Source organism: Hypanus sabinus, chromosome 19 (assembly GCF_030144855.1).
Source record: "Hypanus sabinus isolate sHypSab1 chromosome 19, sHypSab1.hap1, whole genome shotgun sequence".
NCBI lineage: Eukaryota > Metazoa > Chordata > Chondrichthyes > Myliobatiformes > Dasyatidae > Hypanus > Hypanus sabinus.
This window is the reverse complement of record NC_082724.1, coordinates 71,120,418-71,136,319: the sequence shown is the minus strand read 5'-3', so window position 1 is coordinate 71,136,319 and position 15,902 is coordinate 71,120,418. Positions and strand designations below refer to the sequence as shown.

The following is a 15,902-nucleotide window of genomic DNA, read 5'->3' as shown; positions in this document are numbered from 1 at the left end:
CGATAACATTGATTCAAAAATTTCCTCATTTGTGTGGCAAAATAAAAATCCCAGGCTAAGTAAAAGACAGTTACAGAAATCTAAAAAAAGATGGTGGTTTAGCTTTACCTAACTTTAGATTTTATTATTGGGCTGTGGCGGCTCATTTCCTAGCGTATGCGAACCGACTCACAATTAGATAGCCTACGGGGGTTTGCGAGCACAGAGCTTTGGAGCCTCTTCGCCATGGGGGGCCGGTTGACAGAGGCTTAAAAGTGAGGCTGAAGTTTTCGAATAAAGTTTTTTCCTTCGACTGCAGTTACCGACTCCGTGTCGTAATTTTAGCGCTGCTTGTAGCACACCGCTACAATTGGTGACCCCGACGGTCCAAACGATTTTTGGACCAGAAATGACCGCCGCCGCCTCTGTTCATGCGGTTTCGTTGAAACTGCCGGGTTTCTGGACACAGCGCCCGGACCTATGGTTCCAGCAAGCCGAAGCCCAATTCCACGTTCGCCGGATCACCTCAGAAGACACCCGCTACTACTACGTGGTGGGCTCCCTCGACCTGGACACAGCTGCCCAGGTCGCGGAGTTCGTACAGTCGCCCCCGGCAGACGGCAAGTACACGGAATTCAAAGCCCTGCTCCTCAGGACTTTCGGACTCTCACGGCGCGAGCGGGCTGCCCGTTTACTGCACCTGGATGGCTTGGGCGACAGACCTCCATCGGCTTTAATGAATGAGATGTTGTCTCTGGCCGAGGGACACACAGGCCTCATGTTTGAGCAGGCATTCCTGGAGCAGCTGCCCGAGGACATACGCCTGCTGCTGTCCGACGCGGATTTCAGTGACCCCCGGAAGGTGGCAGCCCGGGCGGACTTGCTGTGGAACGCCAAAAAGGTGAGCGGGGAGTCCATCGCACAGATCACCCAGCCACGCTCCCGGCAGCAAACCAGTCCAGGCCCGGCCGCAGAGCCCACTAACCCCCGGCCCAATGACCACTGGTGCTTCTACCACCAGCGGTGGGGCGCAGAAGCCCGCCGTTGCCGCCCGCCCTGCCAGTTCCCGGGAAACGCCAGGGCCAGCCGCCGCTGATGGCTACGGCGGCTGGCCATCGGGATAGCCTCCTGTATGTGTGGGATAGCAGGTCGGGACGCCGCTTTTTGGTCGATACTGGGGCTGAGGTCAGCGTTTTACCTCCGACAAGTTACGACACTCGCAGCAGGGCACCGGGTCCCCCCCTGAGGGCCGTGAATGGCAGCACAGTAAGGACCTATGGCACCCGTCAGGTGCAGCTACAGTTCGGCCCCAGCCAGTTCACGTGGGACTTCACACTGGCCGCCGTAGCCCAACCGCTTCTGGGTGCGGATTTTTTGCGAGCTCACAGCCTGCTGGTTGACCTGCCCAGGAAGAGACTGGTACACGCCGAGACCTTTCAGACGTTCTCCCTGGGCGCGGCCCAGTTGCCAGCCCCTCACCTCGGCTCCATCACGCTGTCCGACAACGACTTCACCAGGGTCCTGGCGGAGTTCCCATCGGTTCTGGCACCGCAGTTCACAGCAGCCATGCCCAGGCACGGCGTACAGCACCACATCCCGACACAGGGACCACCCCTCCATGCCCGTGCTCGGCGGCTTCCCCCGGACAAGCTCCGACTGGCGAAGGAGGAGTTCCAGAGAATGGAGGAATTGGGGATCATCCGGCGGTCCGACAGCCCCTGGGCTTCCCCCCTGCACATGGTGCCCAAAGCGACGGGGGGCTGGAGACCGTGCGGCGACTACCGCAGGCTGAACGAGGCTACCACACCGGACCGCTACCCTGTGCCGCACATTCAGGACTTTGCGGCAAACCTGCACGGCGCCCGGATCTTCTCCAAGGTCGACCTTGTCCGAGGGTACCATCAAATCCCGATGCATCCTGACGACGTCCCCAAGACGGCTCTCATCACCCCGTTTGGCCTCTTCGAGTTCCTCCGCATGCCGTTCGGCCTGAAGAATGCCGCACAGACGTTCCAGCGGTTAATGGACGCGGTGGGACGGGACCTGGACTTCGCGTTCATCTATTTGGATGACATCCTCATAGCCAGCGGCAGTCGTCAGGAGCATCTGTCCCACCTCCGTCAACTCTGCGCCCGACTGAGTGAGTACGGTCTTACAATCAACCCTGCCAAATGCCAGTTCGGACTTGATACCATTGACTTCCTGGGCCACAGGATTACTAAAGACGGGGCAACCCCTCTGCCCGCTAAGGTAGATGCGGTCCGCCACTTCCCCCGACCCACCACGGTCAAAGGCCTTCAGGAATTCGTAGGTATGGTCAATTTCTACCGCCGCTTCCTCCCTTCAGCTGCCCGGATCATGCGCCCCCTGTTCGCCCTGATGTCGGGTCTGAGCAAGGACATTACCTGGGACGAGGAGTCCGCCGCCGCTTTCGTTCAAACGAAGGAAGCTTTGGCTGACGCCGCAATGCTAGTACATCCCAGAATGGACACCCCTACCGCCCTCACAGTGGACGCATCAAACACGGCAGTCGGTGGGGTGCTGGAGCAGCTCATCGCAGGTCGCTGGCAACCCCTGGCGTTTTTCAGCAAACACCTGCGGCCACCCGAGCTCAAGTACAGTGCTTTTGACCGGGAACTGTTGGCGCTCTACCTGGCAATCCGGCATTTCAGGTACTTCCTAGAAGGTCGGCCCTTCACCGCGTTCACGGACCACAAACCGCTTACCTTTGCGTTTACGAAAGCATCCGACCCCTGGTCATCCCGCCAGCAACGCCACCTGTCCTACATCTCTGAATACACAACGGATGTCCGGCACGTCTCGGGTAAGGACAATGTCGTGGCGGATGCGCTCTCTCGCCCTACCGTTCATGCCCTTTCCCAAGGGGTAGACTTTGAGGCACTGGCAGAGGCACAGCAGGTAGATGAGGAGATTCCGAGTTACAGGACTGCAGTCTCTGGTTTGCAGCTCCAGGACTTCCCCGTGGGCCCAGGTGAGAGGACCCTACTCTGTGACGTCGCCACCAACCAGCCCCGTCCGGTCGTCCCCGCAGCCTGGCGGCGACGTGTTTTCGACTCCATTCATAACTTGGCGCATCCCTCCATCCGGACAACTGTCCGGATGGTTTCCAGCAGGTTCGTTTGGCACGGACTCCGCAAACAGGTCAGTGAATGGGCCAGGACGTGCATGCACTGCCAGACGGCCAAGGTTCAGCGGCACACCAAAGCCCCACCGCAGCAGTTCCATCCCGCCCACCGGCGTTTCGACCACATTCATGTGGATATCGTGGGCCCCCTGCCAGTGTCGCGCGGAGCGCGTTACCTCCTGACTATCGTGGACCGGTTCACAAGATGGCCAGAGGCGGTCCCGCTCACCGACACCACCTCCGAATCTTGCGCCCGAGCCCTGATCGCCACCTGGATATCCCGCTTTGGTGTACCAGCCCACATTACCTCCGACAGAGGCGCCCAGTTCACCTCCAGCCTGTGGTCAGCTATGGCCAGCCTTTTGGGGACTCAGCTGCACCACACCACTGCCTACCACCCACAGTCGAACGGGCTAGTGGAGCGTTTCCACCGTCACCTGAAGTCGGCCCTCATGGCCCGCCTGCGAGGAGCCAACTGGGCGGACGAGCTTCCCTGGGTCCTTCTCGGCATCCGCACAGCGCCCAAGGACGACCTGCACGCCTCGTCGGCCGAGTTGGTATACGGCGCGCCCCTGGCCGTCCCCGGGGAGTTCCTACCAGCCCCGAGGGGGCAAGAGGAAGAACCCGCTGCAGTCCTGGGCAGACTTCGCGAGAAGCTCGGTAACCTGGCCCCCATACCCACTTCACAGCATGGGCGGCACCCGACCTGCGTACCCAAAGACCTACGGAACTGTAAGTTTGTGTTTGTACGAAGGGGCGGGCATCGGCCACCGCTGCAGCGGCCATACGAGGGGCCGTTTACGGTGCTCCAGAACAACGGGTCCACGTTCGTGCTGGACGTTGGGGGGAAGGAGGAGGTTTTCACGGTGGACCGCCTCAAGCCGGCCCATGTGGACCTGGCGCAACCGGCCGAGTTTCCGGCGCCTCGGCGCAGAGGCCGACCTCCCAAGCAGGTTCTGGCCCAGGCTGTGGACATTGGGGGGTGCATCGCCGGTTCTGGGGGGGGGTTATGTGGCGGCTCATTTCCTAGCGTATGCGAACCGACTCACAATTAGATAGCCTACGGGGGTTTGCGAGCACAGAGCTTTGGAGCCTCTTCGCCATGGGGGGCCGGTTGACAGAGGCTTAAAAGTGAGGCTGAAGTTTTCGAATAAAGTTTTTTCCTTCGACTGCAGTTACCGACTCCGTGTCGTAATTTTAGCGCTGCTTGTAGCACACCGCTACAGGGCGAATAATATTCGAAACTTAATATATTGGAAACTAGATTTGGATTCACCATTGTGCCCACAGTGGGTAAATTTAGAATGTAATGTTGCACAAGGATATTCTTTATTCTCCATTCTTGGTTCTTCTCTTCTGGTTGATTTAGTTAAACTCAATAAACAGATATCCAATCCTATTGTCAAACACACAATACGAATTTGGTTTCAGTTTCGTAAGTTTTTTACTCTGAAAAACTTTGTTCTTGATAGCCCTATCTTACTTAACTTCTTTTTTAAACCTTCTTTAACAGATCAAGCTTTTAGCATATGGAAAAGGAAAAGTATAATATGTTTTCATGATCTCTTTTTTGAAGGTAGTTTGATGTCTTTTGACCAACTTTCCAACAAATTTAATTTACCTAAATCTAATTTTTTTAGATATTTACAAATTAGAAATTTTTTATATAAAGTTTTACCATCCTTTCCCAATTCAACTTTGATAGATTTTTCAGACATGATTTTTACCCTGAATCCTTGTCAGAAAGGATTAGTGGCTTTTATTTATAATAGGATTATGAAGATACTACCAGAAATATCAGGTAGAATTAAACAAGAGTGGGAAAAAGAACTCCAATATAATATATCAACAGAAAAATGGGAAAAAATTTTACAAATGGTTAATTCTTCTTCTATATGTGCTAAACATGCTTTAATACAATTTAAGTTCGTACACAGAGCTCATATGTCTAAAGATAAGCTTGCTCGATTCTATTCTCATATTAACCCTCAATGTGATAGATGTCATTCAAATGTGGCCTCATTGACCCATATGTTTTGGTCATGTCCCACTTTACATAACTATTGGAAGGACATATTTGCTACCATTTCCTCAATTTGGAATATTGATTTACAACCTCATTTTATTACTGCAATTTTTGGTATACCAAATGAGGATGGTAGTCGACTTTCCCCTTCAATTAGACAAATGATCGCCTTTGTAACATTAATGGCCAGAAGGTCTATATTACAAAAATGGAAAGAAGTAAACCCTCCTACCAGTGGTTTTCTCAAACTATCTCTTGTCTGAGTTTAGAAAAAATTAGAAGTACTATTTTCGATTCATTAATTAAATTTGAAGAAACTTGGGGACCGTTCATTCGACACTTTCATATGAATTCATTTGGCCTCTTCCAGACCTTTTCTCTTTTTATTCTTGTTCTGGTAAGGAGTTCCGGAGTTTTTGACACTATCATACTCATATAAACTGGTATTATTGCCCATGTTAGTTTAGGTTTATTTTTTTTAATATACATTTTTTCGTGCATTTTTACTTTATTTTTCTTTTGATGACTATTTTTATTCTTTTTCATGTTCAATCAAAATAGGTTTGATTGTTTATTATAAGTTTTTTTGGTTGATATTTAATAAGATATTGTTATCCTACTATAAATTTAACTTTAAATCTAATGCATTTATAACCTATTTATATTATGTTATGTTTCTCTCTATGAAATTCAATAAAAAGATTGAAAAAGAAAGATTCAGAGAATCAGCATATTGACCCTAAAGAACATATGAGATAAAAGCAAGTATCAGTCAGCCAGCCATAAGCCAGCTCTGCCAATCAACATGGCTCATCTTTTACCTCTGTCAGTGAATTATTTTGTATGCAATCAATCATTGAGCCTCCATTATTAATAATTGTGTGTCCAGGTAGAGTCAATTTGGAAAAGTGTGAAATGATTCATTTTGGAAGGTCAAACTTGAAGGCAGAGTACAGGGTTAATAGGATCAGAATCAGGTTTATTATCGCCGGCATCTGTCCTGAAATTTGTTAACTTAGCAGCAGTTCAATGCAATATATAATATAGAAGGAAGAGTAAAATAAATAAAAATCAATTATAGTATATCTATATTGAATACATTAAAATATATAATTAATATATATTTTTGGCAGCCAGCTGTGATCTGATGCTTAATCCCTCGTGGAATGTAGCATGGAAGAAGCCATTTTGCCTTGCATTGACTCCCCACACCACCACAAACATTGGGCTAGATGCAAGGAGGTGCAAAGGATATATTCTCCCCTTTGAATGAATAGCATACGGTATATAGAAATTTGACCACTTGTGGTTAAAAATATATGCATTCACATGCTTTCTTAATGTGTTTTATGATTATTGAAGAGATCTCTACCCCTGCTGGTCCTTGTCCTATGTTCATATCTGTTGGCAAGAATTTTAAAGAGAGCCTCAGCTATGTGTTTTAAATACAAGAGTTGTTCTAGATTGGTTACTTGTATACAAAAACATATATTTTAAATGCTTTTATATATTTCAAAGGAAATTAATATATATTATTATTCATGGTTTCAGTGTCCCTTTAAGAATTGGATGGGAGAGGGGAAGAAGCTATTCCTGAATCACTGAGTGTGTGCCTTCAGGCTTCTGCATCTTCTAGTTGATGTAACAATGAGGAAAGGGCATGCCCTGGGTGCTGGAGGTCCTTAATACAGTCCTGGGTACTTTGTAAGCTAGTACCTAAGATGGAGACGACTATATTTATGACCCTTTGCAGCTTCTTTCGGTCTTGTGCAGTAGCCCCCCCCCCAATACCAGATGCAGCCTGTCAGAATGCTTTCCACTGTACATCTGTAGAAGTTTTTGAGTGTATTGGTTGACATACCAAATCCCGTCAAACTCCCAAAGAAGTATAGTTGCTGTCTTGCCTTCATTTTAGCTGCATCGATATAGTGGGACCAAGTTAAATCCTCAGAGATCTTGATACCCACAAACATGAAACTGCTCATGCTCTCTACTTCTGATCCCTCTATGAGGATTGGTATGTGTTCTTTTGTCTTACTGTTCCTGAAGTCCACAATCAGCTCTTTTGTCTTAGTAACATTGAGCGCAAGGTTGTTGCTGCGACACCACTCCACTAGTTGGTATATATCATTCTTGTATGCCCTCTTGTCTCCATCTGAGATTCTACCAACAACAGTTGTATCATTAGCAAATTTATAGATGGTATTTGAGCTATACCCAGACAATCATGGGTATAGTGTTATGAGTGCTGAACAGACCTGATGGAAATGAAGTCCAGGGTTAAACCCCCCCCCCCCACTTTGGGAACTATGCTGCTAATAAGATAATGAGAGAGAGAGACATTTGCTACATATAAAAGAGAGAGAGAGACAGTTGATTTATGTATTTTGGCTCTTCACTGATTATTTACCTTTCGCTGCAAGGACGTTTCTTTGCTCGTTAACATTCCTGAGGAGACAGCAGGAGTGGCCTAGTTTGATGGACATAGACATGTGGAGTTGATGAATGGCGGATACCTTGTCCATGGGGATAAAAGACAGGTCTGGGGAGACACCCCTCAGACGCACCAGTGGACACTGAAAGAGTGTTGTGCACCCACAGGAAGGTGGGGGCTTCGAGGACTGAATCAGAAGATCGGTCATAAAGCTCACAGTGTGACGGCAGGGCCGGTGGGGGCTTGTGTGTGTGTCCACTCATGCCAGAGTGACGAGTCCACCATGGAAGAACGGTCTAACTGAGAACAGAGAGGTCATAACCAAATGACCACAACGATACGACAGAATAAGAAGATAACAGAAGGTTTGCTGGCTACAGCTGCTCGATCTCTTGCTCGCTCTCTCTCTCTCTCTCTCTCTCCAACATTGCAACACAACAACCAACTACCTCAGCATGAGCTCACGAATTGAACTGAACTTTATATTCCTCTATGACCATTCATCTACCCCTAGACATTGATAGAGCTTGTTTCTTATTATTGATTATTATTCCTACACTTCTATGTTTATTATTGCTGAACATAGTGTTACATGTATATTGGCATTATTGGCATGTTTATTATTGCTAAACATAGTGTTATATGTATATTGGCATTTTTGATACTGTATTGTTTAGTTTACTAATAAACACCTTTAGTTACAGTACCACCAGACTCCCAACGGATCCTTTCTTTTCTGCTGGTCTATTAACCCAGTTACGGGGTACATGACAATAGAAAGAGTAGAGCAGTGGGCTAAGCACACACCTTTCATTGACAGTGTTGATTGTTAGTTTTAATACCCTAATGATGGTATTAAATTCTAAACTATAATCAATGAATAGCATCCTGACATAGATACTTGTATCGTCCAGGTGGTCTAAGGCAGTGTGAAGAGCCATGGAGATTACATCTGCTGTTGACTTATTGTGGTGATAAGCAAATTGCAATGGGTCCAGGTCCTTGCTGAGGCAGGATTTCAGTCGAGTCATGACCAACCTCTCAAAGCATTTCATCACTCTAGATGAAATAATCTACTGGGCAATAATCATTAAGGCAGTTCACATTATTCTTCTTAGGCACTGGTATAATAGTTGCCTTTTTGAAGCAAGTGGGAACATCCACCCATAGCAGTGAGAGGTTTTAAATGTTCTTGAATACTCCCACCAGCTGGTTAGCACAATTTTTCAGAGCCTTACCAGGTACTCTGTCAGGACCTTCCAGCTTGCAAGGGTTCACCCTCTTTACAGATGGCCTTACATTGGCTTCTGAGATGGAGATTACAGGGTCACCGGGTGCAGCAGGGATCTTGACAGCTGCGGATATATTCTCCCTTTGAAAGTGGGCATAGAAGGCGTTGAGTTCACCTGGTTGTGAAGCATCACTGCCATTAGGTGCTCTTTAGATGCTAATAAATACACATGGACTAAACTCTGGGTTATTTTATTGAATTTTTCTACAGTGTATATCTTTGTTAACCTAAGGTATGTCTTTCTATATTCTCCAAAATGAATTGGTGTTCTAAAAACATTAATAAGAAATATTAATGTTTTAAGACAGGGGTCGGCAACCTTTTTGCCTCTGTGAGTCGGATCACGTATTAATGAGCAGACAGTGGGCCAGATAAATGCTGTAAGAAACTTGAAATATGGGAATTATCTTTTTAAATACATCTAGTTATGTTTTACCTCAATTGTGCTTAAGATTGCTACCCCTGTTTTAAAATCATTAATAAGAAATCGGGGTGGCATGTTAGGGTAACGCTTTACAGAACAGGCAGCCGGGCTTCAATTCCCCCTGCTGCCTGTAAGGGGGATGTTCTCCCCATGACTGCGTGGGTTTCCTCCAGGGGCTCCTGTTTCCTCCCACAGTCCAAAGACGTATTTATTGGTAGGTTAATCTGTCATTGTAAATAGTCTGGTGATTAGGCTCAGATTAAATTGGGGGATTGCTGGGCAGTGGGGCTCAAAGAACCAAAAGGGCATATTCCGCACTGTATAAATAAATAAATAACCAGCGGATATATTAAAACTCAGAAAAACTGCAAAACAATGAATTATTTTGTATTTGTTCATTAGCACCTGTAGGCATTGATATGTTGGAATTGCCATTTCATGTGAATGATGTACTTTAATGTGACATTTTCAGGTTCAAGATCAACTGAATCCTTTCGTAATCTTGTTCATTGCAGGCATTCTATTGATCCATATTCGGATTCACTTATTTACATGAATGTTGAAACATATACAGTAATTTGTCATTTGCGTTAACAACTAACACAGCCTAAGGATGTGCTGTGGTCAGCTGTTGTTACACATTCAAACACCAATATGGCATGTCAGCAGAACAACACACAACAAAACAAAACAAAGCAAGCAACAGAAAAACAATTAACAAAATATGCCTCTTCCTTCTGAAGAAGTGTCTCAACCCAAAATGTTGGCTGTTTATTCCTTTCCATAGATGCTGCCTGACCTGCTGAGTTTCTCCAGCATTTTGTGTATGTTGCTCTTTCTTCCCTTCCATGAGGGTCTTCAGCGGACTCACAGGCAATGAGCCTCTAACCTCCCCAGTGAACTCTCAGAATCATACATTTAGGGTTTCAGCCGTCAGGCTTCGATTTCCAGACTTTCAACTGACTATCGTGCTTCAGTCTTCAGTATCGACACCCAGACCAGCCATGATGGATCCCCAAACTCCAGGACTTGAAAACTGGACTCATCAATGAAAGAGATCCTGAACTGGGTCTAACCATCTTCAGCTGCTTCATGAATGACCTTCCTTCCACTGTAGGCTTTTTAAACTCTGTGAGTGCCTCTGCCTCCACCACCTCCTTAGGCAGTGCCTTCCAAATTTTAACAAAACCGTATAAGAAAAAAATGCCTTGTATCACCACAGATTATTCAGATAATGTATTTCAGGCTTGAGATTTACACAATGTAGAACTATCAGATACTTGCTTCTTGATATATGTAGGAAATAACAAAAGCTATTATTCAAAATAGAATAATTCTAAATATATTTTTTCATACCATAGCAGACTAGAAATTCTCCAGCGTTTGAAAGGTTTTTGTTATGGTTGTGGAGAATGCTTCAGCAGAAACTGGTGGCTTGTAAGCTTGTATGTCACACTATTCGGGGCTTTATTGCAGAATTTTGTAAACTGAGCACAGCCAATTTGATTGAATCTTTACTGTGTTCCAATTATACCCTATTAAAAACTGGTTTCCATCTTCTGAGTACCAGCATAATTTTGTTTGTAATTTAGGAAGACTCTTCGGAGAATGTCAAAAAACCAATTGAAGAAAACCCTATACCTTTCTCACCACATTGTTCCTCATCTGAGCCCTCAGTTTCACGGCAGTGCAGGCAGAACAACAATGAACTGAAGAAGACAGAAAAGGTTAGTGAATAAATATTAGTAAATTTGACAATATTTAATTTGTCTACCTCAAAATAATTATCTGTGTTCATCTCTAGCTATGTTATTACATTTATCATTTCTTCATGAATAAATGATGACATGTTGTTCAGGAAACAGGTTTTAATCTGACTAGAAACATATACAAACCAAAATAACCTAGACTATATCTTTTTTATACCTAAAATAATATTTTATAGAAACATAGAAAACCTACAACACAATACAGGCCCTTCAGCCCACAATGCTGTGCCGAACATGTATTTACTTTAGAAATTACCTAGGGTTATCCATAGCCCTCTATTTTTCTAAGCTCCATGTACCAATCCGAAAGCCTCTTAAAATACCTATTTCATATGGTTATAAAACCTTTAACACTGTGTTAATCTGTTTCAGGGAAATGCTACCAGCCTGAGACAATTGCCTTTTTCACCATACAATATAACTGAATTTCATGAAAAGAAACAGTACAATTCTGATAAAATGTTTTTTACAGCTTTTGTATTAGCAGCCAACTCAAAGGAGGAGAATGGAGCTTCACATGTTAGTATGCTCCTTATTCTGATTCTGATTTTCCTGTAATATCTGTAAACAGATGTTCCATTTAGCCAAGTAAAAATAATTAACCAGTCCAAAAATGTAACTGCTGTTTAAGTTAAAATAGGAACTGCCAATCTTGTGTACATCCAGACAACTTAGCCATTCCTCCTTTAGATGACTGACATAGTACCAGAAAAAACTTCTATTTTCTGTGAGGAAACTGGACTTAAACCACTTATGAAAGACTATCATGGATAAAAATATTTCTTTTTGAGTCAGACTCATGATAGAATTAGGATAGATTACTTATTTATTTAAAAAAAATGGAGTGGAATGGTATAGATACAACAAGGGATTTATCCATTGCTAGCCTACTCCACGTAATTGCAGTGAGACTTTTAACTTCAGGAGCCTCCAGAGTCAAAAATAACTATTCCACTTAAAATAAATTTGGGGTGAATTACATTTAACTGAGTTCTATCACTTCATATTGTCAAATCTTTAAAAAAGAGGAAGGAGAAACACTAGTTTTATTCTGAAAGCCATTGGGAGAAATAAATCTATATGTTCATAAATTATACAACTTTGATGTTTATCTGTGTTAACATTTTATAAATTTTATGTTAAAATTGGACTAATAAACAGTAGAAACAGTATACAAAGTACAGTTATTTAAATACAATTTAAAATTTTATTTTCTTAATACCCCTTAGGATCGACCATTATCTGCCAGGGAACGAAGGCGATTGAAACAATCTCGAGAGGAGTTTCCTTATTCAGGTATTTAGAATCAGAATCAAGTTTAATATCACTGGCGTATGTTGTGAAATTTGTTGTTTTGAGGCAGTGTATTATAATACATAATCATAAATAAATTACAATCAGAAATATATAATCATTAAATAAAGGTGCAAAAAGAGAGCAAAGAATATAGAAAAAACGAATAGACCATAGAATATAGGAGCAGAATTAGACCATTTGCCCCATCGAGTATGCTTTACCATTTCATCACGGCTGATCCTTTTCGCTCTCAGCTCCAATCTCCTTCTTCACCCCTTATCCCTTCATGCCCTGACTAATCAAGAATTAGTCAGGGCATGACCTGCAACATTACCTCTTGGCTCTTAAACTCAATCCTGTGGTTAATGAAGGTTAATGCACCATATGCCTTCTTAACCACAGGGTCAACCTGTGTAGCAGCTTTGGGTGTCCTATAGACTTGGACCCCAAAATCCCTCTGATCCTTCACGCTGCCAAGAGTCTTACTCTTAATGCTATATTCTGCCATCATATTTGACCTACCAAAATGAACCACCTCACACTTGTCTGGGTTAATCTCCATCTGCCACTTCTCAGCCTAATTTTGCATCCTATCAGTGTCCGGCAGTAACCTCTGACAGCCCTCCACACTAACCACAACACTTCCAACCTTTGTGTCATCAGCAAATTTACTAACCCATCCCTCCACTTACTCATCCAGGTCATTTATAAAATTCACGAAGAAAAGGGGTCCCAGAACAGATCCCTGAGGCATACCACTGGTCACTGACCTCCATGCAGAATATGACCCATTTACAACCGCTCTTTGCCCTCTGTGGGCAAGCCAGTTCTGGATCCACAAAGCAATGTTTCCTTGGATCCCAAGGCTCCTTACTTGATTCTTGAAAGATGATTACTAATGCCTCCACAATCTCTTCAGCCAGCTCTTTCAGGACCCTAGAGTATAGGCCATTTGGTCCAGGTGATTCATCAGACTTTTCAGTTTTTCAGGCACCTTTTCTCTAGTAATGCAACTTCACTCACTTCTACCCCTTGACACTTTCAAATATCTGGCATACTGCTGAAAATAGTGAATGCTGGGGAGGCTATTGCCCATGATAGATCTGGCTGAGTTTACAACTTTCTGCAGCTTTTTCTCAATCATGTGCAGTGGTCCCTGCATACCGGATGGCGATGAAACCAGTTAGAGTGCCCTCCAAAGTAGATCTGTAGAAATTTGCGAAGGTCTTTGGTGACTTACCAAGTCTCCTCGCATTCCTAATGAAATATAGCTGCTGGAGTTGCCTTCTTTGTAACTTCAACAATATGTTGGACTCAGGATAGATCTTCAGAGATGTTGATGCCCAGAAATTTAAAACTACTCACTCATTCCACTGCCAATCTCTCGATAAGGACTGACGTGTGTTCCTTCAACTTCCCCTTCCTGAAGTCCAGAATCAGTTTCTTGGTTGAAAGGCGTGGGGTTAATGATAAAGCAATTAATGGATAGTCAAATGATCAGAATTGGAGTGTCATAGGACTAGATGAAATTTCAGAAATGTATAGTCCATGTTACCTTACCCGTAGTAAGTATTCCAAAGATCTGAATGGTAGTTATCTACCCCTTCTCATCTGACACTTGCAGATTAACATTCTGTTAACTCTGATTTATCAAATACACTGACACTAATGGTGTATTTTTTCTTGCCAGTGTCCACATCAAGAAGAAACTCACATTGTGGAGCTTTAGAACCAAACCCTTGTGAAGAGAACCAAAACGTGAAAGCTATCCAATCCTTATCTGATGTCGCTATCCATCAGGGAAAGGTAATGTTTTGTTCATTACAACATATTGCAGCAGCAGTAGCAACAGAAGTGTACACTGCTGACATTTTAACTACATGATGTGGCATATTCATCACTCTACCATTGCCATCAAAGCATGGGGTCACACCTGGTTTAAGAAGACATGCCAGTATCAGCATCAGGCATACCAAAATATAAAGCACCAATCTGGTGAAGCTGATGGAGCATACTAAATAGCAAATCACATATGCAGTTGACATTTAACAGCCAATTGATTAGATTATAGATCTGTAATCCTGCCATATCCATTTATGACTAATAGTGGACAACTAAGAGAAGGAGGAGGTTCTGAGAACATCTGAACTTTGACAACAGCAGAGTCCATCATAGAGAAGGGTAAGGTGACTACATTTACAGGAAGGGCAGACAATTTCAGTGCTTGACTGATCAGGTCAAGGAGTTGGAGCTGGAGTTGGATGAACTCAGGATCATTCAGGAGGCTGAAGATATAGACGAGACTTGAGTTGGTCACACCCAGAGTACAGGCTTCGTTCAGTAGATGGGTGACCACCAGGAGAAGTATGGGGATTAAGAAGTCAGTGCAGGGGTTCCCCTGCGGCCATTCTCCTCAGCAACAAGCATACCCCTTTGGATACTGTTGGGCATATGATCCATCAGATCATGGCACCATCTACCAGGCCAGTGGCACAGTGGCCGGCTCTGAGACTCAGCAGGAAAGAGTAAGGTCAGGCAGAGCAGTAGTGAATGGATGTCTCGACAGACAGGAGATTCTGTGGCTGCAAAAGAGACAACAGGATGGTATGTCACCTCCTGGGTGCTAGGGTCCATGATGTATCAGAGCAGCTGCAGGATATTCTCAAGGGGAAGGGGAGAGCAACCAGGGGTCATGGTGCACATTGGCACTATTGAAATAGGTAGAAAAGGGGAAGAGGTCCTATGCAGTGAATATATAGAGTTAGAAAAGGGGCTGAAGAGAAGGACCTCCAAAGTTGTAATCTCCAGATTACTCCATGTCATGAGCTAGTGCAGATAGGAAAGGGATGACAGCACAGATGAATGGCTACAGTGATGGTGCAAGGGACAGGGTTTGAATTTCTTTAGATCATTAGAACCTTTCGGGGAAGAGGTGACTTGTACAAGAGGAACGGGTTGCACTTGAATTAGAGGAAAACCAATATTCAGGCTGGGATGTTTGCTGATGCTACTTGGGAGAGTTTAAACTAGTTTTGCAGGAGCTGGGAACTAGAGCTCCAGGTCAGTAAGGGAAGGAGCAAACCAGAAGGTAGATGTCAGGGAAAGTTCCAAAAAGCAAAATTGGAATAACTGGTGTGATGGATCAGAGAGTCTGAAGAGTGTTAAAATAATGCTTAGGAGTATTATGGTAAGAGTGATGAATTTAGAGCATTGGGTCTGCGCATGGAATTACTCTGTTGTAGTCATTATTAGAATTTGGTTGAGTGGGGGATAAGAATGGGTGATTAATGTACCAGGTATTTGAAGTTTTAGAAAAGTTTGAGGAGGAGGTAAAAGAACGGGTGGAGTTGCACTAGTAATCAGAGAAAATATCACAGCTGCACTCAGGAGAGACATAATGGAAGGGTCAGACACCAAGTCCATTTTAATGGAACTCAGAAGTAGGAAAGATAGGATTGTACAACAGATCCCCCAATAGCCACTGGGACACTGAGGAACAGATACGTAATCAGATTAAGGAAATGTGTAAAAATAATAG

At 44.3% G+C, this 15,902-nt stretch overlaps 1 protein-coding gene across 3 annotated transcripts in view; it reads left to right on the top strand.

Moving 5' to 3' along the window:
- The window catches only part of nek4 (NIMA-related kinase 4), a 66,290-nt gene that overhangs the window by 29,450 nt on the left and 20,938 nt on the right, over positions 1-15,902 (top strand). For all 3 annotated transcript variants that reach the window (XM_059944665.1, XM_059944663.1, XM_059944664.1), the window contains 3 exons: positions 10,892-11,026; positions 12,298-12,364; positions 14,055-14,170. In XM_059944665.1, coding sequence (XP_059800648.1) covers positions 10,892-11,026; positions 12,298-12,364; positions 14,055-14,170 — 318 coding nt within the window. The remainder of the gene's footprint in view (positions 1-10,891; positions 11,027-12,297; positions 12,365-14,054; positions 14,171-15,902) is intronic.